The following is a 26,495-nucleotide window of genomic DNA, read 5'->3' as shown; positions in this document are numbered from 1 at the left end:
AGACAAATAAATTCAATGGAAGATATTTCAAATACAGCATTAGCTTGTTTGTATAAGTAACTGGTATTCATTCCCTTCAGTAACATTCTAAGTTTTGGTCAACGAAGTACAAAAAAGTGAAGTCAAAAATACTGGTTTAGGATTCTTTGTGGCTGTCTTACCTTTGGTTTTCAGTTGTCCTTTGCTCAGTTCAGCACCATCAATTGTCTGTCCTTCCCCCGCTAAGCGCTCATTCAGTGTATCAATCTCCCTACGCACTAACAAATCCAGAAATTCACGTTACTACAAAAACTGGCTATCATTAATAACAGCATTAACACACTATTTAAGAACTGTTATGGTTAGTAAGTAAGCTATTTTATATTAAGGAGAGGAAAGGAGATGAACTGGGATTTTATAAAAGCAGGTCTCACCAAGACATAAAGCAAGACTCATGCTGAATTTTCCAGAGATCAACCTTGACCCAGATTCCACGCAACATATTGGTGGCTTCTAATTACTCTTACTAATAAATGAGGCTAAGGTTTAACAAAACCATTTCTGTGAAATACATGGCCCATCTGTATTGAACTAAATCCAGCAGAAGACAGAAAACTTGTGGCATCATAAATATTTGAGCCACAGAATCCTTTCTTAACACAGGTTTTATTAATCACAAAATAGCATTCACCCTAAATACTTGTCTAGTACTAGAGTCTCAGAGGAAAGGTAATGCTGCAAATGACTATTTTTTATACTTTGGAATTTATTTTTTTAAGAAATTCTATGTACAATAACTCCTGCATTACTGTAGGAATTAGACCAAGAATAAAAAATACTAGACTGAGCATGAGAAGAGAAAAATTTAGAAATTGTCAGGGGGGTGAAAAGAGAACACAATCATAACTAGAGCTGTGAGGTGAAGAAAGTAGATAAAGAAATGGAAAAGAAGAAAAATAATCATAATTTGGAGGGTACAAATCCACCACTTGTTTTCTGACAAGCATTTCTGAAGGCTGGGGAGGGAAATTCTACTTTTCTTGCTACCAACCAACTTCTCAGCAGGAGGCCGAGAATTCAATTGTGCAAATTGTCACTTAAAAATGTGTATTTTTGATGACAGCCTTTAACCAAAACAATCACAGGTTTTAGGAGAATAAAAAACCCAGAACATTCAAAAAAAGCAGGCAAGATTTTTTTTTCCATAATGTGTCTGGTTTAACTGTGGGAACTGATTAGGTGTGAAAAATAATTGACTTGGACCCAAATCAGACAGATTCCACAATTCAGAATCCAAGCCAATGTAACACAGCCTAAAATTCCAGCAAGGGAGGCTTTACTGTATTACTGTACAGGCCTGTGTTACTTAACTTGGGATCCTCTTACATCACTTTGCATCACTTACATTATCAGACAACTGCACTGTCATCAAACAAATATCTTTTTAAGATAACATCTGGAATTTTAATCTGGCTGCTTGACTTCAAAACTCCTGAAGAGCTGCAGGTGCTGGTTATGCAATGTGTAAGTCATTTGATCCAAAACCACCCCATTTTACACTTTTTCAAGCAAGTAGCTTTTACAATTTTATTTACTAATATTACATCATTAAAATTAAGCCTGTAAATATAAAACAAAGCCAAAAACTTCAAAGGCTGGATGGAGTTTCTGAAGATTAACATAACCAGAACCTACAGTGTTAAGGAGACAGACCTTTCACTGGCTTTGACAGACATCAGTTCTCACTGCTTGCATCAAAGAGCTAAGAAAGTGATTTTTCTGAAAAGGTACAAACTCCATCTTTGGCTACAAGTTCAGAACAACTACTACACTGCTCACAGAAAAGCTACACTAATTATACTACAATATCCAATGTAAGTGTTTTAATTAGTGTTACTATAACCTAAATATGAACAATTCATAAGTTGGAGAAAAAAAACAGATACTCACATTCCAAATTTTCAATATACAGGTTTTCAAATTCCCGTTCTATTTGTCCAAAAAGTTCAAGGAGTGTATTCCGGACAGCAGATGGTAACTTAGAATCCTAGGAGGCAAAATATTGGGGGGTTATATTTTTCTTGACGTATATTTGATAAAATTGCTCTTCAGTCTTGAACTGATTTTAACAGTTATCTCAATGTCCCAACAAGGAGGCAAATTAAAACTACTGCTAGTGTAGAACACAAAACAAATAGCTCTGTGCATCGTAGAGTTATTCATTTTATATATTCTTTCTCTTTCAAGGGATAGAATTCAAATCACCGGTGGTATTTGTTTTGGTTTTCTTTAGTAGAGAAAAATTATAAAATCAAGATGCATGTACAATTCATTTTAAAAAGAAGAAAGTGAGAAAAAAAAATTTAATATCAATATGTTTCCAGTTCAAAAAAAAATAATACCTTTGTTTGACAAAGTAATTCAAAAGTTGGCTATGCAATGGGTTAGAAAGTTGTAAACACAAGGCATCTTATTACCAAAGCTTAAGACAAACTAAAATTTTAAATGTATTTTTAACATTTACCTACTTTTGTCACTAACCATAACTAAGTGTGAAGAAAGCTACAATTTCTAATCCTTCCCTCCTGAGATATTACTCGAGCATTCTATTCTTCAGTTGCTTGTAGACCACAATAAAAGGATTACTACACTTACTATTTACCTAGGTAGCCAGCTATAAACTTCTTTAAAAAAAAAGTTTTCACTTAACTGAGTCACCTTCCGCCACAGCCCCGGGAATTGTCTGCAGGCACAGCGGGAAAGGCCAGCCGTGACCCTGGCTGTGTAAGCTATTCCCCAAGTTTAAAGAGAGAGCAAGAGAAACCACTCATAGGCATGATACAGAGCACACCTGCTTTGTGAGCAATTTTACACAGGTTCACAGCTGGTTTAAGCTGTGGCACTGTGCTGGAAGAAGTGGGATCATGCTCCTTAAGCCCCTCTACATCATTCCTTTTCTTCATCTGCCTCTCCCTTGATATGGTGCTGTTGTTCAGGCATTCACAGACAACCAGAAGCAAAAGAGATCCTAATTAAAACCATCTTGAAACAAAACTAATTAAACAAAAATACTAAATACATTAAACACTATTATGAGAAACACTGAAGTTAGAAGAATTATTTCAAAATCAATTACCCACTAATTTCATACAGCAAGGTTATTGAAGAAACTAACTTATCCAACAACTTTTGCAACTAAAAAGGAGATGTATAAAAGTTTTTCAAACCACTTCTCAAAGCTGAAAGTATAAACAAATCTGAACTTGTAATGAAGTAACCAACAGAGTAAAATGCATTCACTTCCTTTCCTCTCTTTAAAGTTGGCATTGTTTAAAATAGCTTATTAAAACAGCATGTAATAATGTTATCTCTTTATCTGCAAAAGTCCTCAGCTAGATCTCATGAGGTTTACAGCTCAAGGCCCACTAATACCCTCTTACTTGATAGAATCTGCCACCTAGCTGCTCAAGGTCAACAAAATCCAACAAGATGATAGATACAACACTTTAAACATCTATGCATTACAGCCTAAAACACTTTAAACAGCTTAACATTTTGGTTTACTATGCAGGGGTGACAGCATGTCTTGACCAATCAGCTGCCCTTCACACCCTTCCTGAAGTAAGGCTGCAGCAGCTCCAAATGCATGAAGAGTTTTTTATCCAAATACTTGATTCTCCAGCCTCTAGATGACTAGAAGGAACAATCTAGGCTCTGTTAATTCCCAGAAAATTAATGCTATGATTTACTGAAAAAAATAGATTCAATTAAAAAAAAACCAGTCGCAACACTGAGAAAACACCAGGTTTTCCCTTCAGTGTTATCTGCAGACTTCAGTGTGAAGTTTCTCATAACCAAACTCCATTTGTATTTCAAACCAACTGTCTCATAAAAATCATGCTTTGCATCATCTTTGCCAGTTCCACACTTACACTGTGTAGTCAATTTGACAATAAATACTTTTTAAACTGGTATTTCCTAATATTTGCCAGTACTGCTTCTGACAGACTTACCTACAGGTAATCTCAGAATTTTTAGGTGCAACACTCCAAGTCCAGATTGCATCCACTACACTGCCATGACTAAGAAAGCTACAGAAGCAGTGGCTGCTGTTTCTTCCCTTAAATTTAATCCCAGAATAGCACACCTTAATTTAAGCCACACAAGAAAAAACCCACACAAACAAAAATCTGAGTTAGCTCACACTTCTGTCAGACAGGCAGTATTTGTTTACTTTATGGAAAGGAATGCAGAACAGTGTTCCAACTAATATTTTCCCTATCAGAGTCATTATAAGAAGTATTTGGTTTATTCATATTTCTGGCTTGCTACTATTCCAAGCGCAAATCTATGAAAGCAAGAATCAATCCTGAACTTTTTCTTTTGCAGGCGGTAGGGAGAGGTTGCAGTGAATAAACAGGCTGGGGTTTACACTGTTTTATGGCTTTACCATTCATCTAAAAATACACAGAAGCTGATAAAACTCCACAGGTCTCAACACAACCTCAAACACTGTCAACATTCACATCAATGATCTCCAAAGGCAGTGAGAACTTACAAGCAACAAAATCTGCTGCTCCTGCGTCTTTACTGGACGTATTTCAATATTTAAGTTTGTTTAGCTTCTCCCAATAGGAAACACATAAAAAAGTGATGCAAGCTCTCCCAAGTATCACCTTACCTGCCCTTCCAACATGTCTCTCTGCAGTCCTGCCCGTTCCTGCTCGGAACTGTTGGTTCTCCGGATGGAAAGGCTGTGTGATTTACGTTTCTGCTTTGCTTGGCGAGCAGATGCACAGCTTCCACTTTCTATTGGCATAACTTCAAAAAAACAGCTTCACAGAGGCTCCTATGATAAACTAAGGACAAGCATTATACATTACAAATTGCTTTGCCAACCACACCACTATTTAAATATTTTTCTCAAAATGGAAGTATTTAGTTCTACTAAACTTTGGAGTTGTTTGAGTTGTCATTAAAAAGAAGAGATGCCTCTTACTTACAGCTGTTCTTCAAACAACATTAAATTCAAAACCATATGCATATATGTAAATAGAATGGGATTGCTTCTGCATTATTTATTCATTAGCTAACAAACCTCCACAAAAGGAAAATAAATTCTACTTCCTTGCTCATTTTGGAGAACACCAGCAAAGACAGCCCCAAAATGCTTCCAGGAAACAATTATTATGCATACTAAAGTTCACTGAAATGCATGCAAAATTAAAACCCAGCTGGAAAATGAAAGCAAACATGGTAATTTAGGGACACTGTCAGGTTAAAAATGTAATATTCAACTTTAAACATTGCTATACAAAATTTAACAGATGTCCTTACTCAGGCTTAGGCAGAAATTAATTTTCATGACAGAAGTCCTGAAAACTACCTTCTACTATTTTTGGCAGCTCATGGTTTCACTTCCTTTCACTGAAAGTGCCCATGAACTTCACTGAAAGTGCCCATGAACTTATGAGAGCAGTGAAAGTGCACCTGACTTAACAGGCTGCTGGTGATATGGTTCATTTCTGCCACCTTGATAAAGCCAAATACATGCATTTCAATATGCCTAAAAACACCTGACAGTATCACCAAACAGTATTACCATGTATGAGCTACTGCTTCCCCTGTTTAAGAAAAATCAAATTATTTCTGATTTATTGCATAAATGTGGAGAATATATATGAAAAATCAAATTATGTTTGATTGCATAAATATGTCAAAATCTTATTTTTACAAGCATTTAATTACAGGATTTTTTAAAATTTAAACCTGACATTCAACAGAAATTATTTTTTGTTTCATGGGGTACCAGTTATTAAACGTTTCAAATGTTTCAGGATTGATTACTCAAAATTTTTCAATCATGCACAACGAGAACAAAATAAAAATTCATTCTCCAGCATAAATCATTTCTGAAACAACAATTAAAATAGGTGCAATAGTCTGCAGAGAAATAGGAGAGCAGAGTTGGCAAAGCTAACCAGGCAACTGAGCTTCCTTTTACACAAGTTGGTCAGAGAAAATGTAAACCAAACCCAGGGCCACTGCCAATTTAAGATCCGCCAACACGCTGGATCTCACGCTAGGAATGAGCACCACTGCTATTAACAAGACCAGGCATTAACCAGTTCAGGGCTTTGACATGGTGTTTTCAGCTTTCCAACAGATCATAAAGCCAAGGAAAAGCATACCTTACCAAAATCACAGTATGCACAGAGAATAACAAGAGCTTGAAATCTTCTTTGGGTTTTATATCACAAAATGAAAATGTATAAAGATATAGATATTAGTATCAAAAATGAGACTAGATTTAGTTAAGATTTTAATGCCCATCCATCCTTATTAAAGAACTCAGTATTTTAATTAGCTTTTGGAACAACTGCGTTCCAGTAACCTGACACCAATTCCATAGTGAATCTAAAATAAAATTTAGGTTGCACCAGTGACCTGTACTGTACTAAATTTTATTTTTCATATCCTCTGGATTCCACAGAGTCCTCCCCTGCACCTAATCCCATCAGAGCTTTTTATGTGTGATTAATCAGTAGTAACTAAATAGCTATATTCACAAATTAAAGAAGAGACTAGAAAAAGCTACCATCGGGTATTTCCTTATTTGCCTAAATTCTGCTATTCACTATGACTAGATTCCTCTACAAAATGTTTAAAAAGTCCATCCCATAAACAGTTACTGCCAATTTTCTGGGCTTCACTAAGTATCTTCCTGTTCACGGACATATGGTCAAGAATGAGGAACAGGTTTTCCGTGCTCATCACATTTCTATTTCTTTTCAAAAGAGGATCAGATCCCAAGCACACACATATATATTCTCCCCTCTTCCATCCTGCTTCCTAGCTCCCTTGGGAACCTCTCTTTCAATGGCTTTGAGTTACCATATTCTGCAGTTTAGGATTACATTTTAAGGCCAGAACCATCAGTGTGCACACAGGTACATTTGTTAAAACAACATATAATCCCATAAATCCATTAAGACCATTTCACTTAAGATCTGGGGGCAGAGGGGGGTAAAAAAACCCAAAATGCAATTTCTAATCCCTGCCAGATATGGCTTCTGAACTGTTAGGCACAAAGATGTTAATGTGGCTTATGCCTTAGGAGGCAATGTTTTAACTATGTTCGTTTCCACTTGCCCTTTGTGCCAAGCTACTTCATTTTGGAGCACATTACCGAGCAATATCCTTTTTTTGAGTAGAATGATTTGCACTGGAAGGGACCTTTAAAGGTCATCTAGTCATATTCCTCTGCAATGGGCAGGGACATTTTGTCTGCATCAGGTTGCTCAGAGCCCTGTCCAACCTGACCTTGAATGTTTCCACGGGTGGGGCATCCACTACCTCTCTGGCCAGCCTGTGCCGATGTTACGCCCTCACTTAAAAAATTCTTCCTTCTATTTAATCTCAATCTACCCTCTTTTAGGTTAAAATCATTACCCCTTGTCATATCAATATAGTCCCTGGTAACAAGTCTCCCTTTCTCCAAAATTCCCTTTAAGTATTGAAAAACCCTGATAAGGTGTCCCCAGAGAATCCTCTTGGGCTAAAAACCCCACCTCTCTCAGCTTTTTTTTTTTTCACAGAAGAGGTTTGCAGCACACTGATAACTTTTGTGGCTCTTCTCTGGACTAGCTCTAACAGGTCCACATCTTCTTATGCCATTGCCTGCATGCACACATTTCTGCCTCATGTCTGGCTTTTCAGGCCCCAGTACCCCCAGGTCCCTCTCTGCTGGACTGCTCTCAACCCATTTACCCTCCAGCCTGCACTGATATTGGGGACTGCTCCACCCCAAGGTACAGGACCTTGCAGTTGGCCCTGTTGAACTTTGTGGGTCCACTCCTGAAGCTTTTCATGGTCCCCCCTGGGTGCTATCCCTTCCCTCAATGAATCAACTGCAGCACTCAGCATCAGTACACAAAGATTTGGCAACTATACACTCTAGCACATAGAATTTAAAGGGACACAGTCATATGCATGAGATTACATCTTTGCAGACTGAAATGCTCACGTTGTCTACATAGAAATTTCTACTTTGGCAGCTCGTGAGCAAACGGAGCAGACTGGGTAGGAATCACGGCCGTCACTGTCTCTGTTTGGTAGCAGCACTGCACCTGCAGCCAATGTCACTGCCAGGGACTGCCCTCTCCTCATGCAGCAGCATGACACACCACCCATGCACGTTCTGGAGAGGGCAAACATGCAGCTGTTCCCAGGCTCGGCAGGAGGGTGCACACAGCCACAGCAAAGCTGAAACCAAAGAGGCCACAAGCAGGCATGTGCATACAGAGGATGGGAAGGAGGAGTTAAGGGGAATAGCTTCACTGCCTTTAATATTATTGTTCTGAATCCCACCAAACAGCCTTACAAACTTTGAGTAATGGAGCAATAATCAACGAGTATTTTTAGAACAAGGATTTAAATTCAGTTTTAAAATAGTGACAGTGTCCCTTTAAATATTAACTTCACTTTGACAATTTCATAACTCTTCTGATTCTAATTGCAGCAGTAAGAAACTATAGATTTTTCAAGAGTAGATTTCACAAAACAGATCCTTGGCAATATGATGCTAAAAGAAATTAGGTGCTCATTTCTAGCAGTTACCTGATTCCCCTTATTATGTAAGGTTTTCAAGCAATGAAAATTACCTGTCCAGAATATCAGTGTCATGTTACATATCCTATGAAAACCACATTAAATATTGATTAGTGAAACAGTCAGTAGTACACAAACCAGTCAAAGTCTTTCAATTCTTTGAAACTTTTGTAGTTAGAACACACCAGGCAACAGGAAAGGGGGGATGAAGGAAAACATACACACAAGTCAAGGCTAGACACCAAATCCCAATGAAACCAAGAAAAAAGTACTTCAAAACAATCCATTATATATTATTAGCCAGATATAGCTAATCTTAACTTTCGAGTGTTCCAAATGGGTTATGAAAAGAAAAATTCACTAAGGTCACTTTCCTTATACTCAGTAATGCCCCAAGTAGGATGGAAAAACCACCAAGAAATACTGGAATCTTGCTTCCTGAATCAAACGAAGCTAAATTCACAGAAGCTAGAAATTAACAATGAAGCATAAAAAAAGGCTGAACAAAAGTACTTTCTGAGAAAAAACGGAGAGAGGGAGAAAGAGGAAGCATATTGTATTATTAAACTATTTTCACTAAGGGTGGCACTTGACAAGTACTGTATTACTAAGTGAGACTAAGACACATACTGAGCCATTCTGCTCAGTCGTTTTGGAAAACACTCCATTTGCACAGGCTTCACACAATGATCTGTCAAAGCCTCGAGAGAACCTTTCTAGCAACATAAATCTGCAGAAGTAGGGGAGTAAAAGATGTTCATGTAGACCAGAGGTGGTTAGTACTTGTAGAATGCAAAGACACTCCAGTATTTCAGATATGCTGTTTAATTAAACTCACAGGATATTTTACAGTGTGTTAAAGTTCCACCACCTACCTTTCTATAACAGATGTACTCAGTCACAGGAAATATTTCATCAGAGTAACAGTAAAGAGCAGATGTGTAACCAATTACTGTTTTAGTCAGCTACAACAGAGAAACAGCACCGAGAGTGCACACACTGGCCTTACCAGACTTAAAAACTCACTGCAGCAGTAACTAATCATACTTGCCTACTTCTGCTCTTGAACACAGAACAAGAAGGCTGCTGAAAGGAAAGAATTCCTGGGGTATGCATGTTGCTGAAGTCAGGGAGAAAAGCTGTTTTAAGATGTGTCAGAGCACAGACAGAATGGCTACAGTATTGCATTTCCTTTTTTGTTCATCTAAGACAACACACAAGTCTGTAAAGGGAAAGCATCAGGAAGATTCAGCAACACCTTCCCCAACATCTCCCTGCTCCATTTTCTTTAGAGTTTAGAAATAGCAATAGTTACTATTTAAATGATTGTGTCAAATTAAAAAAAAAAAAAAAAAAACACCCATACAATTTTAGTGTATTTGTGTGTGCTTAAATGTCTTCGTCTCGTGTCTTCCATTTTCAAACATGGCTTAGAAGAAAATTTCTGTGTATACTACATAAAACACAAAGGCATTTTAGTATAGTAATTATTGTCTAGTGCAGCATTAAAACCTTACAATACCAAAATGCCCATTAATGCAAGGGAGTGTGTGGGTTTAGGTTCTTTTTTTCCACAAAGCTGGGAGGGAAAACAGAAAGAGAGGAGAATGATTACAGTTATTAGGTTCTTAATTACATGGAACTCAGTTTGACAGCATTATTCATGAGTTAAGGGAATTTAAGTATCAACATATGCCACTACACTCTTTTATTAATATGCAAAGAAATCAAATTTAAAGGAGTAAAACTTCTATTTTGAGGTCTTCAGTGAACAATTTGCTTCAGTGATGCTGTACATTCAAGTGCCATTAATTCAATGCAAGCTGCAACACTACAGCACACCTGAGAAAGATCAGGCTAAACAGACTTCTTGGTAAGACTAGCTGTTTTGCTAAAGGTAAATATTTAGGAAACAAAACCATTCCAGATCATCACAGATGATGCTAGAAACACTAAAGAGCGTGCTCAAACCTTGTGAAATCCACTCAAGCATTACAACACTGATTTTTCTTTTTCTAAATTTAGTGCAGCTTTCTTTCAAATTAAACTGGATGTTCCTCAAAATGTAAAAGGCATCCACCACTGAAGGTGACAACCTCCTTTCAATAGAAAGCAAAGTAAAGAAGCTGCACCAATACATTTGAAGCATGGTATACAGCTGAAATCAAGGATAAAGACTTTAACATATTAGTGAGTACCTACTCTAAGCAAGCTTCTAACAGCAACATCCAAATATAAGCCAGCCCAGTTTTGCAGCTAGCAAGCTTTGATCTTGCTAATTCAACTATGTCAGCAAATGCTGCAGTCACACCAAAATGCAAGGCTGACCTAGCCTGCCTACAGTCTGCTAAAGCAAAAAATGTTACTCTCACCATACAAGCTTATATTATCTAATACTAAACAACAATAATTAGCAGACTTGGATTTATTTTTTGAATATAGTAGAAACCTTCCTGAGTCCACTAATAATCATCAGACTAAGACCTATTTAGTGAAATTGCTGACATCCTGAAAGCTTCCCTTTGAGACCCTTGCCACCTGTGCTCACTGAGATGCTCATTGTTTCAACTAGTTTAAATGGTGCAAGGTACACTATATAATCTTATGTTCAACACTAGTTAGTAACCTATCAGTATATATTGTACCTTCTTTTATTTATAGGTATTGATGAACTGACTTTATTGAAGAGTTCAACAGACAGCATCAGGTCCTGCTAAATTACTTACAGCTGGTTAACTCTTAAAATATGTTTGATGGGTACTTTATCTCCTCAGCTGTTTCACAGACACTGCAGCTCCCATTTCTGTATTAGCAAATCCCTAATGGCCTAGAAGTAGCCTCCATGCAGGCACAGGGATGCAAATACAAGACCTGAGGGTGAGGAATCCTAAGGAAGTTCAAGAGAAGAGCAGATTTAACCAGGTGTTTGTTCACAGAAGTACTGCACCACACTCAGAAGCCAGACTCTTATTCTGCTAGTCTCTAAACAAATAATATTTGTGTAATTGTTATGGATGTATTAAATTAATTGCTATTATGGTTGTATTCAAGCACAGTGGCCTCTAGTATCACTGCTCTTCATCTGGGAATATATTACTTGCCAGTAAACTAGAATTTTTTATTCTTAAGACTTGAACAAAAGCAAGTAATTTTGACTCTAGCTGTAATATATCTAGCAAGCTCTTCAGAAGCACCAATAAATAATCTCTGTACAGCACATTCCTGAAGCATTACCTCATGTGGTCTAGCACAGAGAACTACAGAGAACTACAGAGAACAGTCCATGTAAGAGCACTGTGAGCACCCAGCCTACCATCTTGAACACCAGGCCTAAAAATAGTCAGTACATATGGCTTGCAGATGAGAAAATAAAGTCATTCTGGCTTGCAAGAAGACCATCCTGATTCCTGTCCACTCCTCAGATGTCATTCACAGAGCAGTAACCAACTCTCCCACAGGGGCTTTGAAGGCTTGGCCTCCAGAAAAAGCCCCTCACCCTGGCTTTTACCTCATAAAAGAATCTACTAGTCTTAGCTCCAAGACTTAAAATTCCATGAGATAAAATGATTCTAATCTCATCTCAAATTTACAGAATGCAATACCACTTAATTCCTCCTTACTTGGCACATACTAGCTCTGGCTTGCAATTTCAGGATTTCATAGAAGGTCTTCTTGTAAGACATTATCACCACACTCACAATATTTATCTTGTGACTGTACCAACAAACTTAAGCACTTCAGTCCATACTAAAAACTGCATGCTTCAAACAAGTCCTGAATTAAAGAAATAGATGGTGGAAGGGCCTGTCTATATTAAAGAGGCAGTCTCATCTTAAAATCTTTAGATTTAACATGCTAAATCTAGTTCAGGGACAAACATACACATAAACAACTGGCATTAAAAAGACAATCAACATCACAGTTGGCCTCTGCCTTAAATTCTAATGTTTGGTGCCACCTTTTCTTAAAATAATTGCCCAAGTCCACAACACACAAAGTGACATCTAAAGTTATTACAAGACAGGTTAGAGCTGATACCATGCACAAAGATTATCTAATCTAAACTACTCGTTAGAAAACATACTTGTGGGTTCTTGGGGTTACCAGCTCTCTTTCAAAAACATCAAGAAACGCCAGCAGCAGGCTTGATTGGAAAGCAGTTTCAGAAATTTGCTCAAGGAAAATGATGCAGTTGTAATCTTGTAAAATGGGTGCCTGAACAACAGACATTTGTATCGTGTCAAGGTGTACTCAATGACACTGAATCACCTCAAAGAAGCTGTTCCACCAGTTCCTTACGTAAACCTCCCATGACATTACTGTTATAGAAAGCCCACTTTAACCACAGTAACAAAATAAATTTGACAAGCTGGACAAGAGAGATAAAAACATACGTAGAAGTTTCTCTTTTCTCACAAACACCATGATGTCCTTGAGCCACAGATCAACATAACTTGAGAGAAGTTTTCCTCGTCTTTGCGTAAGGAATGGAACCTAACATCCACTCAACCTCTGAATACATTAAGCCTATCTATTCTTCCCTCAAACTTATTTTCACAAGGCTTTAACTCAGAAACAGAGAGAGCTACTGAATATGGCTCTTTGCAGACAACTTTTATCCATCTGGACACTTTCATGTCATCCTCCCACTGCTGAAGGCCAGATTCACCCCATGCCACCACAAACAATGCTCCCCTCATCATTTAGCTGTGCCTCACTTCAGAAATTTGGGCGTTTCACGCTTACTCCATTTGTGCAGGTGTCAGAGGATCTGAACTCCACCTGCAAACTACTGGGGCTCTACGCTTGGCCTGTCCTTAGGATAGACAGCAGCACACGAACAAAGTTAGCGACAGGAGTCTCCTCAGCAGCACCCTCGGCTTCCCTACCGACCTGGAACATCCCTACAGCCTCGGGCTGGAAGGGCTCAAAACCCGCGACACACAGAAGAGGAAGGAGAGCTCATTTTCGGTTATTTCGGGGTTTTATAGGAGAACGTGCAAGTCATTTCACGCGGAAATAAAGCTGAATAGGACGGGCAGGGAGGGGGTGCCCGGGCAGGAGCCCCGGTTTGCGCCGCGGGCCTGGGCGGTGGCACCGCGCAGGTACCACCGCGATGGTGCCACCGCCGCTGCCCCGGACCCCCGCACCCCTCAGCCCCTCGGGCGGCCGCGAAGATGGCGGAGGGTCCGCGCCCCGCTGCCCCCGCACTCACCTGTCAGCCACAGCCGCGGTGGAGGGCGGGGAGGGGCAGGGCCGCAGGCGGCGCGGAGAAAGAGGAGGAGAAGGATGAGGACAACGAGGAGGAGGAGGAGAAGGCGGGAGGGGCAGCAGCCGAGGCAGCAGCTGCAGCGATGATCGCGGCGCCGCTCGGGCACGACGCGCCTCCCCGGTGCCGAGCCCTCGCGGCGACATCCGGCGGAAGCGGCGCGGCCCCCGCTCCGAGCCGCGATGGCGACGGGCTGGCACCGGGACAGCCTCCGGGCTGGCACCGGGACAGCCTCCCGCCCGGCACAGCCCGCGGGCTCGGGAACGCCCCGGCCACAGGGAGAGCCTCCCGCCCGGCACAGCCCGCGGGCTCGGGAACGCCCCGGCCACAGGGAGAGCCTCCCGCCCGGCACAGCCCGCGGGCTCGGGAACGCCCCGGCCATAGGGAGAGCCCCGCGGGCTCGGGAATGCCGCCGGGGCCGGGCAGGAGCTGCCCCGCCACCACCGCGCTCCCCGGCCCCGCTGCTCCCCGCGTCACCGCAGCGCTGGAGGTTGAAGAGCGGGGTGTGTTCCGTCCCGAGCGTGGCCCCTCGGGGTAACGCTGTGTTAGTTTACCGTTACTGGTACCGAATTAAAACTGCTGCTGCTTTAGTAAGTCAGTTACCTCCGGTAACACTGGATCAGGTGGACTGACAAGGGAGATGAAACTTTGCGGGAACACCACTGGAATTCCATATTTTTTTAATATAGAAGGGCTGGGAGATACTGAATGTGGAATTTTTCTACTGTGTCTGCAGACGGAGTGACAGAGGCGGCGCATCAAAGCTAACCACGACGTTCTGCAAGTAGGCTGTTCGCTCTGAAGCCTACAACGCGTAATTGAAATGTGATTAATTCCTCTGCTGATTAGCACTTGGAACAAACCTCCACCTAAAATTCTTATTCATTGTAGCAGATAGTGAAAGTCAAAAGAGGCCTTCGCCTAATTATTTTCTCTCTTCTGGCAGATTATCTTAACTGCCTTAGAAGAGGTCTGTAAAAAGGCCAGAAGAACATGTGCCAGTGAGAGCTGGAAATATTACATTTTCTTTTAATGTGCTTCCCAACTACAAATCTGCCTGCAGTTCTCATTTGTCTTTTTTCTTTCTACTCACTTCTGTGCAGTCGTGTCTTAAAGCTGTATTAAACAGCAACAAAAATAGTGGTTTACCTATTTACTAGCATATTTCTCATTACTGGGGGTCATTCTCCAAAATCACCAGCCTAACTGGTCGAGAACATCCTGTAATTTTAGCCAATTTCTTCTTCAAAGCCACTAAAAGGGAGCAAACTAAATAGCTAAATAGCTTCAAGGAGTGGAAAAGAGGGGGGACTGCACAGGCAAAAGGAGAGGGACAAGAGATAGAGCAGAGGTGCCCAGGAGGAAGCTGAACACAACCTGACTGAACGCCTCAGTTTGATGCTTCGAATTCTCTTTAGAGTTGGTGCAGTTGTGGGTGGCTCAGCCATCTTAGCCAAGTGACAATTCGAGTTCTCAGCTGTTCAGTTTCTAACTAGACATTTTTAGGCCTCATAATCCCTACCAAAATTACGCTAATATAACACTACTCTACTGTAACAATTTTACCTATATGTATGAAGGAAAAAAATGTCCAGCAGGAGTACAAAGATCCACATTAGAGATTTCCTGGGGAGAACACCTGGCAGCATCCTTCTCCTCTGGAGCAGCACACTCCCCAGGAGCAGAGTGCATTACAGAGATGACCATTTTTTTACCTGAAGAAATGCAAAATACTGAAATGAGGAAAGATGGGCTTAAACAACTTTTTCCTTGGTACAGGATGCCTTACCTGAAAATGAACAGGCCCTGTATGGATGCAGTTGCTTTTTCATGAGAAGAGAATGACAAGTAGCCTGTTGTCACTCTAGCTCTGCTACTGGTTTGGTTTTGTCACAGCACTGCAAGAGTAGCAGGCACTGTGTAATGTATAGGAGCAAGTAGAGAACAAAAGACTGCTTTTCACAAACTACCTGGCACAAAACAGGAGACATAAATACCAATGCAGGAGCCTAGGGAAACAGGGCAGTACTAATCAGCATCTTTTCAATAGCTAAGAAGCTTTTTCAACAATACAGTAAATATAGTGGAAGAAGTTAGGTTGTCCTGGACAAATCTACTTCTGCACCCAGAGCTGTACAAGAAAAGACAAGATAGGAGGCTTGGGAGATCAGCAACACAACAGAACAATAGCTGAACCTTCCAAATTAGCATTTTTCAAACCTGTAAATGTAGCAGGAAAAGGCAGAGCCTTCTGTCCAGAGCTCAAACCAAAAGAAATAAAAACAAAACCAAACCAACCAACCAAAAAAAATTTAAAGGAGAAAAGGACTCAAGGGTTATTTCTTGATTCATATAGGAAACCTTCTAATAACTCCTTCCTAGAAGAGTGGTTTCCTATACCATTATTCATTCAGCTTATGCTGTAGAAAAACATTTGGAAGCCATCCATCGTAGCACTCTTTCCATCAGCTTGAGATAGCAGAATGAAATGCAAATACAACATCCTACTTCGATATTTAGCATATATGTATTACATTCTTACTACAAAGACATCTGTCTTCTCTGAAGCGAGCTGAAGCCAACCCACTTCCCTGAAAGAGGCCTTTTAAGAAGAGTCAAGGGAACAGAAGATTAGTTAAGACTAGGAAGTATTTACCTCTCATTTCAGATAAAACCCAGGTTGTTTTTTGCTCAGCACATAAGTGGATCACTTAGACAAATATTTTCTGAAGAGCTATGGCTCCAGGCAGGAAAGGACTCATAAGAGAAATTCTCTAGGGAGATCAGGAACAAGGATAGCTCTGTAGCTGAGAAGGATGAAGTGGAAGTCTTAAACATCAGAGCAAATTAACAGGAAGCTGTGAAAAAGAAGAAGTCTGGATGTGATGGGAGGGGAAGAAGCCCGTTGATTTTCCTTGACAAATCTGAAAAGTGAGGACAAGCATTTTTCAGGAGTTTATGCATTCTAGGCTGGGGTCAAATCCCAGGTTTGTTTCAGCATTTATTTCATTGTGTAGCTTGTCATCATCTTGTTTAACTTGCTGGAGAATTGAAAGGTTTTTCTTCAGTTTGGTGGGCATTGCACTTCCCTTTCTCTTAGTAGACACCAAAAGTATGTCAGGGGTTTGCAGCTGGTTGAATTTTCAGGTGAACGAAAGACTTTCCAGTTGTTACAGGAAACTGTCTTTCCCTTGTTAGCTGAGTGTTTGAAAATGGGGAACTTCAGGAGATGCAAAAATTAAGTCTCAAAAGCATCTATATGTCACTGTTGCATCCCGGAGTTTGGGTTTAGATTAGGGTTTTTAATTTATGTTAAAATAAGTCAAGTGCTGTAATCCCGCGTTTCCCCCGCGTTGTTCCCCCCCGCGGTTTCTGCCCCCATGTTGCCCGCTGCCGGCTCTTACCCCTGTGCCGCTCCTGTAACCACCCTGCCGTCCGGCCCCGGGAAACCCCGTGCTGGCCGCCCCGAGCCACACGGTCCCGCTCAGCCCGCTCTGGCTCGGTGCCCACCCCTGCGGGGTTCTCTGGTTGGTCGCTGTTGCTGACGTCACCGCCACGGCAGCCGCCCCTATTGGCCGGCAGGCCGTGGATCCTCTCGCCCCGCCCCTCTATAAAGCCCTATCCCGCCGGCACGCAGACGCCATTTGCTCCCATGCGAGTGCCGGGAGCGGTCGCGTCTTTCCATCGAACCGCGCCACGTGACCAATAAACCGTTCCTGCCAAGCACGGAGTAAATGGACAAATTCCTTCCTCTTTGCCGGATCCCTAGCGCACGGTAACAGAGACTGGTCAGCCCACGCGCCCGAGACACGGAGCCGTGTCCGGGAACCCGCGGCAGCAAACCCCGGCAGCACGTGGAAGCTACGCCACAGCCGGGCTCCCAAGAGCCGCGTGCAGCCGGGGAGAGCAAAAACCCACGCCGCATGTCACTTCAGGCATTCTGTTTATGCAGGGTGGAGTAGAAGTTCTGAGGTTACAGTGAAGTGCATACCAGTGAAGTGCATTACAAAAAATAGCATGCTTAATTTTCAATACAAAGAGCTTTGAAGGCAAAGAGCAAGTCTGGAGGGGAGCAAAAGGAAAGATGATACAGGTGACATAAAACCTGGTATCCAATTAAAGGCTTGGGAAGTCTCTCCTTGTTTGTTTTGTGAAAATGGTTTGTTTTGTCTCTGTCATCCTTTGTCCCTGCTTCTTTGCCTCTCATCCACCAGGACTTGTTGTCACTTCTTGCTGCTCACCAGCGTTGACTCAGGTAAAGTGCTTTGTTTGTCTGTGCAAGACAGGAACTTAATTGTTTCTGACTGTCAGGTTATGAAGTGCACGTATAGAAGTTTTCAGTAGTTGTTACTAGGAAAAAAAGCCTCTTTTCTCTATCATCTATAAGCACATTTTTCCTGGTTTCCCTCAGCCTGAAGGTCACTGTGTACACCTGCTGATGTCCCATGCCAGCTGTGCCCCAGGCACAGACACATCTCTGCCTCCCAGGGGAGAAGTTTCTATTCTAAAAGAGCTTCAGTCGCAGGAGAGCTGCTTGTTAACTCTGTTGTCATCATATGAAATGCTGGTTTCTATGTCCATCTCAGTAGTTATTTTTTTGATAGATCTGTGTAGCTTGTTTTGTTACTTTAGCAAAATGATAGAAGAAAAAATTACAGTTTTGTTTGAGTTTTTTTTTAATCTGGAACAATGAAACAAGCAAGTGATTAATGTGGTGAAGGACGTTCTCAGTATATCTATGAAGATATATCAGTATATCTCCAGTTACTGTGCTTTTGTGCCAGTGACTCAGCAATAAGTAATCTGTAAAGTAATGAAAAGTAAACTCAATAAAAAGCAATCTGTGTACATTTCTGTCCTTTCTGAGAGTACATATTATTATCAACATTCCTGTGATAACATTACATTTGTAGTTTATTAATGAATAACACAATATTAACATTAATACCTAATGTTATGTTTTATGTAGTTAAAAGGATATGTAGCAGCCAACACATTGTTACAGTCTTCCTTTTTTTATTTTTTTCACTTTTGGTGTTCTGATGCTTTCAAGTGGCTTTCACTCAAATCACCTCCACTCTTCTTTCTTTCAGCAAGCTCTGCACAGAGGAATGCTCTAAGATAACCCAACCCCCCCCCCCCCCCCCGAAAAATATTAACTGTCCATTTGAACATTTGTGCTGTTAATGATATCACTATCACTAAGTGACAGGCCATCTGTCCTGTTCACAGGAAAAATCAAGCAAACAAGACTGAAATGCTGGAACTTGAGCTGAGAGGGAATCAGAGCAAGCCATGCCTCCAAGACATGTTAAATGTCATTTCTAGGCTTTTTATGGCATCCAGTCATAAAACCAAATCTGTGGAGGAGCAATAAGCCAGCGAAAGTCTTGCTGAGAAGGTATTTAGCTATGGTAGTGTGAAGTTTCTAGAGGCTGGTATTGAAGTTATTTTAGTTTATCTGTGCATATCTAAACTCCCCTATCTGACCAGTTCATCTTGACATCTTGCCTGTGCTCCATAGCTACCCAGAATGTTTGTTGCTTTCTCTGCCCCTCAAGAGCTGAGTCAGGCAGTTCCAGAGCTTGACTAGCACAGAACTGCTTCCCAGCAGCTGTAGCTGTCAGCGCAGGAGGGGAGCCGGTATTCCCCGCTCCCGGCGCCACAGGCTGGATCTGTGCCGCACAATCCCAACCTCTTTAGCTCGAAGGATGCTACTGCGGATCGAGGACAAGCATGCAGTGTGCCAAAAAGCTCTGTTACTCTGCAGTCCCGGGCTTATGGCCCCACCTGAAACACCCCCAGAACCGAGCAGAACTTCGGTGCTGGAACTGCTTGCCACAAACACCGGCACATTTGTGGGAGCCGGTACTTGGGCACAGTCCTTCGGTTTTCGAGGGTGGGTGAAAAGACCATAAGCAGCGCTGAACGTTAGAAATATTCAGTCTTTAGACATCGGAATGCGCTGCCCAGGGAGGTGGTGGAGTCCCGGTCCCCTGAGGTGTTTAAGCAAAGACTGGATGTGGCACTCAGTGCCATGGTCTGGTTGACATGGTACTGTCCGGTCACTGTCCGGACTCGATGACCTCAGAGGCCTTTTACAGCCTCACTGATTCTGTGATTCCTGTCGGAAGCCAAAGGCTTCTCCCTGCTCAGGGAGCCCGATCCCGATCCCGACCCTCTCCCGTGCCGGCTGTGGGCACGGCCCGCCCGCCGCGCCGCCCCGCTCCCATTGGCCAGCTCGCCGCCGCTCCCTGTCTCTATTGGCCAGCGCCGCTCCGGGGCTGTGTCGCGATTGGCCGCGCGCTCCGCTGCCCCGACCTGTCACTGCTGGCACCGCCCCCCGCGCCGCAGTGGGGCGATCGGGCGATGCGGTGACGTCAGCGCCGGGCGGCGGCGCCATTGGCGGGCGAGGTGTGACGAGCGATGTGGCGCGCGCTGCGCCGGGCCGGGAGCGCGGCCCCTCGGAGCGGCCCCGGCGTGAGGGGAGAGCGGCGGGCGCCGAGCGCACGGACAGCGAGGTGAGCGGGGAGTGGAGAGCGGGGCACGGGGACAGCGGCCGAGAGGGCCGAGGGCGGCCACCCTGCCCCTCAGCCCTGCCGGGGCGCATTCAGAACTCTGTGTCCGGTTCCGGACTCCTCTGTACCCGAGAGACGAGGAGCTCCTGGAGAGGGTCTGTCGGAAGGCAGCGAAGGTTGGGAAGGTCAGAAGTAAAGGCTGAGGGAGCTGGGTCTGTTCAGCCTTGAGGAGAAACAGCTGAGAGGAGACATCGTTAATATCTATAAATATTCATGGGAGAGTGCGAAGGGGATGCTCCCCGTTGCTGAGCAATAAGAGGCAAGGGGCAGAAACTGATGCACAGGCATTCGCCCCTGGGCGTGAGGAAGAATTCCTTTCCTGTGTGGGTGACCGTGCAGTGGGACAGGTTGCCTGGAGTCGGTGTGGAGCCCCCTCCCCGGGGATGCTCCAGAGCTGTCTGAATGCAGTCCTGTGCCGTGTGCTCTGGGATGACCCAGACAGAGCAGGGAGGTCACCAGGTGACCCCTGTGGTCCCTTCCAACCTGACCCATTCAGGAATTCTTTGGGCTGCCGGGAGCACACCCGCGGCACCAGAGGCTCGGGGCAGGGCAGGTATTGCTTTGGAGGTGCCTCGTGTTGAAACTCTGTTCCCTGGCCTTTAAAGACTGTAGAGAGGAGAAATCCTCGTGGACAGGATACCTGGTGTTATAAAACAGCCAGAGCTGGTACACAGCTTGAGCTTTGGAACTGGAATTCCTCCCACTGACAGCCCATAAAAATAATAGGCTCAGCATGGCTGCCCTGCAGCAGCTGCAAGGGCCTCCTGAGAAATAAAAGTGCTTCAAGCACCTGCCAGGTGTTGCTATGTGGATAAGAAATCTCAGGAAACAAAAAGCATGTAAACCCTCTCAGAATAAAATTGGTGTGCCATTTACACCATGTCAGAGAAACAAGCCATTAGGTTATTTCTCACACTCTGCCCAGAACCTTATGGATGTTGTTTTTACTGACTGACTCTTCATTGTCTGTCTTCAGTAGAACGTGTGCTACCATCAGGATGCCTGAAGTAAACACAGATCACCTGGATGAGCAGCAGGTGCAGCTCTTGGCAGAGATGTGCATCCTTATTGATGAAAATGACAATAAGATTGGAGCAGAGACCAAGAAAAACTGTCACTTGAATGAAAACATTGACAAAGGTACGGCTTGCTTATCTCCTAATGGAACCATTAAGTTGATTAAATATTTTCAGAAGCGTAGCCATGATTAAATTAAAGCCTTGATCTCAGGTGAGTGTTGGATCAAACCAGAGCAAGTACCTCCCCTTAGGCCCCTCCTCCTCAGCATAAACTAATGTTAAAATTCTGGAGAATGGAGGAACACTCAATTGGAGGCAATTGCAAAGGAGAGAAATGTGTGATTGCACATACAAGCTTGACAAATATTTTTAATCACGTTTTGAACATAAAGTAATATTTTTTCCTATTATGGATACCTGGTTCTGTGTAGCTTTTTCTAAAGAATGCTGTTTGCTTCTTTGCTGAGTTCTATTCAAGTAGAAAAGGATTTCATTTTAAAGTAGTTTGCCCAGAGTTCTTCTTCAAACACTGCTAAGGGTTTGAAGGAAAGGGTTTAACTGATTTTGGGTTTAATTGAGGTTGGTCAGATTCAACAGTCTCCCGTGGTAGTGTGTGACCTCTTTTTATGTACTTAGGGAAAGCATCTTCCTGAAGAGTGAGGAATAACAGACTCAAAAGGTGAAGAAAACAGCAATTATACTGTTTTTAATGGAGCCTATTTTTGTTCTGCTTTTGCAATTCTTGAAGGGTCTTGAAATGCAGTTTTTTAGGAATTTTTGAGTTGTCTCTTTTTGATTGTAAATTTATGGGTGCCAAGTTCTCCTTGGAAGCTTGCCCAAATGTGCACATTCAGAATGGTGAACTGACTGAGTTTAGAAGAACTCCTCTGTTGCATTTTTGTTCTAGGAACTCTTCTAATTTCATATTTTGCATAAGCTGAGAAACTTGAATAATAGCTTTTGAGTTATTTATCAAATCACTGGTTTTTAACATATATTAATTTTGAATTGGATTATGTAAACATGAGGCCATTATAAGCCCTTAACTGTCTTCATATTTTTTTTCCTCTTCTATTAAATATCTCAGTTTTGTTGTTTGTTTGGGGTTTTCTTATTTTTAGGTTTACTGCACCGAGCTTTCAGTGTTTTCTTATTTAATACCGAAAATAAACTGCTGCTGCAGCAGAGGTCAAATGCAAAAATTACATTTCCAGGTTAGTATTGAAACACTGTATTTATATAAATGTTTTATTTAAATCAATATTTTAAAAAACATATGTCAATCCAGTTCTGCAGTGTAACTCATTCAGAGGTTTCAGAATTTACTACTTTAGAGAGTACATACTTCCAATACTTTTGAGAGTTCAAAATACCTTGTGGGTGAAATAAGATAATGGAAATGCTTGTGTATTGTTATAGATGTTCTTGGGAAATGGTTGTTCCCTGACATGTTTGATCCTGTTCATGCAAGGGCAGAGGGTGTGGTGTTTACCCCCTCTGCTGCAAGACATTTATTGGGTTGAAGAAATGGCTCTGGTGGCTGTGGAGAGTGTCCCATTGCACTGGTAAAATCTGATGTGCAGCAGAGCCCTGGTGCCTGGGAGATCTGTGTACCTTTGTCTGTGTTGTCTTAACAAGCACTTGTTTAACTCTGCCAGAATGAGGCTGTGTGGCCCAACCATGCAGTGCATGACTTTTGAACACTCCTGAACTATTACTGTCAAGTGCAAATGGAGAGGCATACAAATAAGGAGGGGAATCAAATAGAAACAGCTTACATGAGGCATGCTGGAGGGAGCATGAAGTTGTTTGTTCCAGAATTTTCAGTGGAAAACAAAATCAAGTGTTTCCAACTTGAGGGAGGAAGACCTTTTTCTTTTTTTCAAGGGCATCTTTACTTTAGAGAATGTTTCAACCTTTTGTCTATAAAAGTTGAGATCAAAAGCATCTAAAATAAAATATCTACAACCATGTTTGAGCATTTTGACTGGTTAGCAGAGAAGGAAAAAATGAAAAGCAGAGTATGGATTGTTGTCCTTTAAACACAGGTATAAACTTTGTATTTAATTCTACTTACTGACAGCTGTTCTTGAAGCTGTGGGAATATTTTCATTATTCTGTTACATATGAACTCCCAAAGCAATTTTAATTAGCATTTGAGAGATAAACAAGGTCTTTACAGACTGGCTCTCTAAGTAGATGTGTTGAGGACAAGAATGCCTGTCCTCATGTGTATCAAACACTAGCTGGCAAAGTAGTGCTCGGCAGAGGCAAATCCCAGTGCAAAATATGTAAAGGAAAATAAGAGGTGTAAATACCCTCTTTCTGTAACCCTTCTCTGCAAAACAGAAATGAAGCTGGGATGCGTTGAATAACTAGCCTTTGTCTCTGGGGCATTTTGGTGTTGTGGTTTTTTGGATTTTTTTTTTTCCCAGGTCCTTATATGTGTCAAAAATGAACTGATTGAACTTCTTGCAGATTGTTTTACCAACACTTGCTGCAGTCACCCTCTAAGCCATCCACAAGAACTGGAAGAAAATGATGCCATTGGTGTTCGGAGAGCAGCACAGAGACGACTGAAAGCAGAATTGGGAATTCCCATGGAGCAGGTAAAGGAGGGAGAAACAGGAATTCTTGCCAGCATTTGCCAGTTTAGAGACCGTGTCTGGCAGACAGAGTCAGCCTCAAACCAAAAAATGAACTTCTCTTTGGAGATGCAGAGAACTGAGTGAACCTCCAGAGATCCCTGGAGGGCAGGGTTACACTTGGTCTGTCAGTACATGGTTCTGACCTTGGCTTCAGGTAGTTGTCAGGTCTTTTCCTTGGGAAGTGAGGGGTAGGTGCAAGTGTTTGTGTTCACCAGTGCTCAGTGAGTGTGCAAAAAAGTCTGGTAAACATTATTTAAAGCATACCATACAGGAGAAATACACTCCAAGTATTACAGGGTGAGTCTGGCTAGGGAAATGCTGTGCAATTCATGCCATCAAACTGCTTTAAATTGGTTTTTTTCTTAGTAATTCTTTGTGAAAAAATGCATTGCATTTGTACACCTGGGAACAAATAATTTCTAAGGAAGAGGATAATAGCTGATAAGTTGTACTGCAATGCCCAGCAGTGCAATTCTTCTGATCTGGCAGCACTTCTGACACGTGTTTTGGTTTTAGGTACCTCCAGAAGAAATCTCCTACCTGACACGAATTCACTACAAGGCCAAGTCTGATGGCATCTGGGGAGAACATGAGATAGACTATATCTTATTTGTGCAGAAGGATGTGACACTGAATCCTGATCCCAACGAGATCCAAAGCTACTGCTATGTGACACAGAAAGAACTGAAACAGCTCTTGGACAAAGCTGCCAGGAATGAGGTTAAGATTACTCCATGGTTCAAGCTGATAGCAGAGACCTTTCTTTTTAAGTGGTGGGATAACTTGAATAACTTGAAAAAATTTGTTGAGCATGAAAAAATACACCGAATGTAAATAGCTGGCATAAAAGGTGCTGAAGGCTAGCAGTGATGTGTTGTCTCATTAACACTGATAAATCATGATGTACATGCAGAGACTTGGTCCACATGGAGCATGTTTAATTTATAGATGTCATAGCCAGTGTTTTTTCTTCTGTCTTTGTCACCTCTTCCCCCTCATCCTTGGTTCTCTTGGGCCTGTTAAGATCTCATGTGAAATGGGTAACAGTAGCATGAAACCCCTGGGTTCCTCTTCCTCCATTGCTGGTGAAAGATCCTCGGCCCTTGTGTGCCCTGCACACCTGGGAGGGAGCCCAGGCACCTCCTGGACTGGGGTGTTCCCACTGAGCTTAACCACGCCTTAAACAGTGATTACACATGACTGTGGGCTCTGCTGTGATGTTGAGAAGACCAATTGCCAGAAGAAAAAAACAATTCAAAGTAATCAGGATTATTTTTAATTGCAGAAAGCAAATCTCTTCAGCTACTGTACTCTATAATTAACCAAACCCATAAAAGCTTAAGTAATTGGATTGCCTGTGTGGAGTAAGTTTGATTTTGAAGTGCTGACATCTAAAGCTTTAGATAATAAACAGTGTTTGGGTTTTTTTCCCCCACCAGGCTTTTCTGATTAGTTGATGGTTGAATACTGGACATCTCAAATTAAAAAAAAAAAGTTAATTACAGCAAATGTAAATGGTACCTGTCTAATGTCAGTAGTCTGTCTTTGGAGACAGGATGTGCACTAAATGGCTCTTCTCCATTTTCCAGGAAACAAGGCATCTTGATACAAGAGCTTTTCTTTTCCTGTAATAGTCATTCCCAGACAACTCAAACCCACTGAACCCCAAAATTCAAGACTGACAGTTTGTGAGCTAACACTCGGTCTTGATGTCAGTTAATTAGAAATTACCAGAGCTAATCCTTTTTGATCTTGCAGTCAATCAGTTACTAGTAACTTAGGAGGCTTTTTTCAATAAGACAAATACTCAAGGGTGCTTCAATTTTAATTATGGATGGGGGGGATGGAGGGTCCTCAAAAAAGTTTGTGCTTTCTTCTGTTAGCACACTACTCAAACTAGTTTTTAAGTTCTCCCAGAGCCTGATGAAATAGGATGTTTGCCATACCACTTATCATTACAAGTAAACATGGTTGTAAGGATTCTGTCTGGATTCGGGGCAAAACTAACTTTTTCCGTGGTCAAAGTTTTTTTTTTCTCATCCATATTATGACTGCAGCACTGAAGCTTCCTTGTACCAGCACCTCCAGTAGTTCAACACTTTGAGGTTTTAGAGCCAAGTTTGTGGTGTATTGGCCAGAACTGATGTATTGTTTCAAAGCAAATAATATCAGGTGAGGGAACAGTGATGTGATGTAGCAGCTCGCTTGAATTCTGTGCAATTAGCCATGATAGCCAGCTGTAGGCAATGGAGAAGTTCTCAAATACTTCTTAAATCTAACTTTATAATTAAAACACCTTGCCTAAACCCTTGGACTGTTGTTTTCTTTTCAGATGTGAAGCCACATGGAGAATAATGTGTCGTTGCCACACTCTTAAGCAGCACCCTGTCCA

The 26,495-nt window shown here is 42.0% G+C and overlaps 2 protein-coding genes across 9 annotated transcripts in view; one reads left to right on the top strand and one right to left on the bottom strand.

Moving 5' to 3' along the window:
- WDR37 (WD repeat domain 37) overlaps positions 1-17,326 on the bottom strand; it is a 46,914-nt gene extending 29,588 nt beyond the window's left edge. The window contains exons 1-5 of one of the 6 annotated variants that reach the window (XM_053951153.1): positions 17,263-17,308; positions 8,643-8,674; positions 4,661-4,838; positions 1,930-2,026; positions 162-257 (exon numbers count right to left, since the gene is read on the bottom strand). In XM_053951153.1, the coding sequence (XP_053807128.1) occupies positions 162-257; positions 1,930-2,026; positions 4,661-4,798 (331 nt within the window). In that variant the 5' untranslated portion in view covers positions 4,799-4,838; positions 8,643-8,674; positions 17,263-17,308. Of the gene's footprint in view, positions 1-161; positions 258-1,929; positions 2,027-4,660; positions 4,839-8,642; positions 8,675-13,482; positions 13,560-13,804; positions 14,408-17,262 lie in introns of those variants that run through there. The other 5 variants (XM_053951145.1, XM_053951161.1, XM_053951162.1 and 2 more) reach the window with 5 other exon arrangements.
- A 2,946-nt stretch (positions 17,327-20,272) lies between these two features.
- IDI1 (isopentenyl-diphosphate delta isomerase 1) lies at positions 20,273-26,409 on the top strand. 3 transcript variants are annotated; one of them, XM_053944131.1, is made up of 5 exons: positions 20,273-20,379; positions 21,413-21,576; positions 22,577-22,669; positions 23,934-24,064; positions 24,620-26,409. In XM_053944131.1, exons 1-5 carry the CDS (start codon positions 20,285-20,287, stop codon positions 24,935-24,937), a joined length of 801 nt encoding a protein of 266 aa, XP_053800106.1. In that variant the 5' UTR covers positions 20,273-20,284; the 3' UTR covers positions 24,938-26,409. The 3 variants fall into 3 exon arrangements, with proteins under 3 accessions (XP_053800106.1, XP_053800113.1, XP_053800122.1); XM_053944138.1 differs by having other exon boundaries at positions 20,288-20,379; positions 21,416-21,576; XM_053944147.1 differs by lacking the exon at positions 20,273-20,379 and adding an exon at positions 20,416-20,561.
- The last annotated feature ends 86 nt before the right edge of the window (positions 26,410-26,495 follow it).

This window comes from Vidua chalybeata, chromosome 1, assembly GCF_026979565.1.
Source record: "Vidua chalybeata isolate OUT-0048 chromosome 1, bVidCha1 merged haplotype, whole genome shotgun sequence".
In the NCBI taxonomy this organism is placed as follows: Eukaryota; Metazoa; Chordata; class Aves; order Passeriformes; family Viduidae; genus Vidua; species Vidua chalybeata.
This window is presented reverse-complemented; position numbering and strand designations above follow the sequence as displayed.

Coding starts and splice junctions, on each gene's coding strand:
- IDI1 (XM_053944131.1), top strand. CDS start 20,285: ATGTGGCGCGCGCTGCGCCGGGCCGGGAGCGCGGCCCCTCGGAGCGGC. Junction 21,577..22,576: donor GAATGAAAACATTGACAAAG/GTACGGCTTGCT, acceptor TCTTATTTTTAG/GTTTACTGCACCGAGCTTTC. Junction 24,065..24,619: donor TGGGAATTCCCATGGAGCAG/GTAAAGGAGGGA, acceptor TTTTGGTTTTAG/GTACCTCCAGAAGAAATCTC.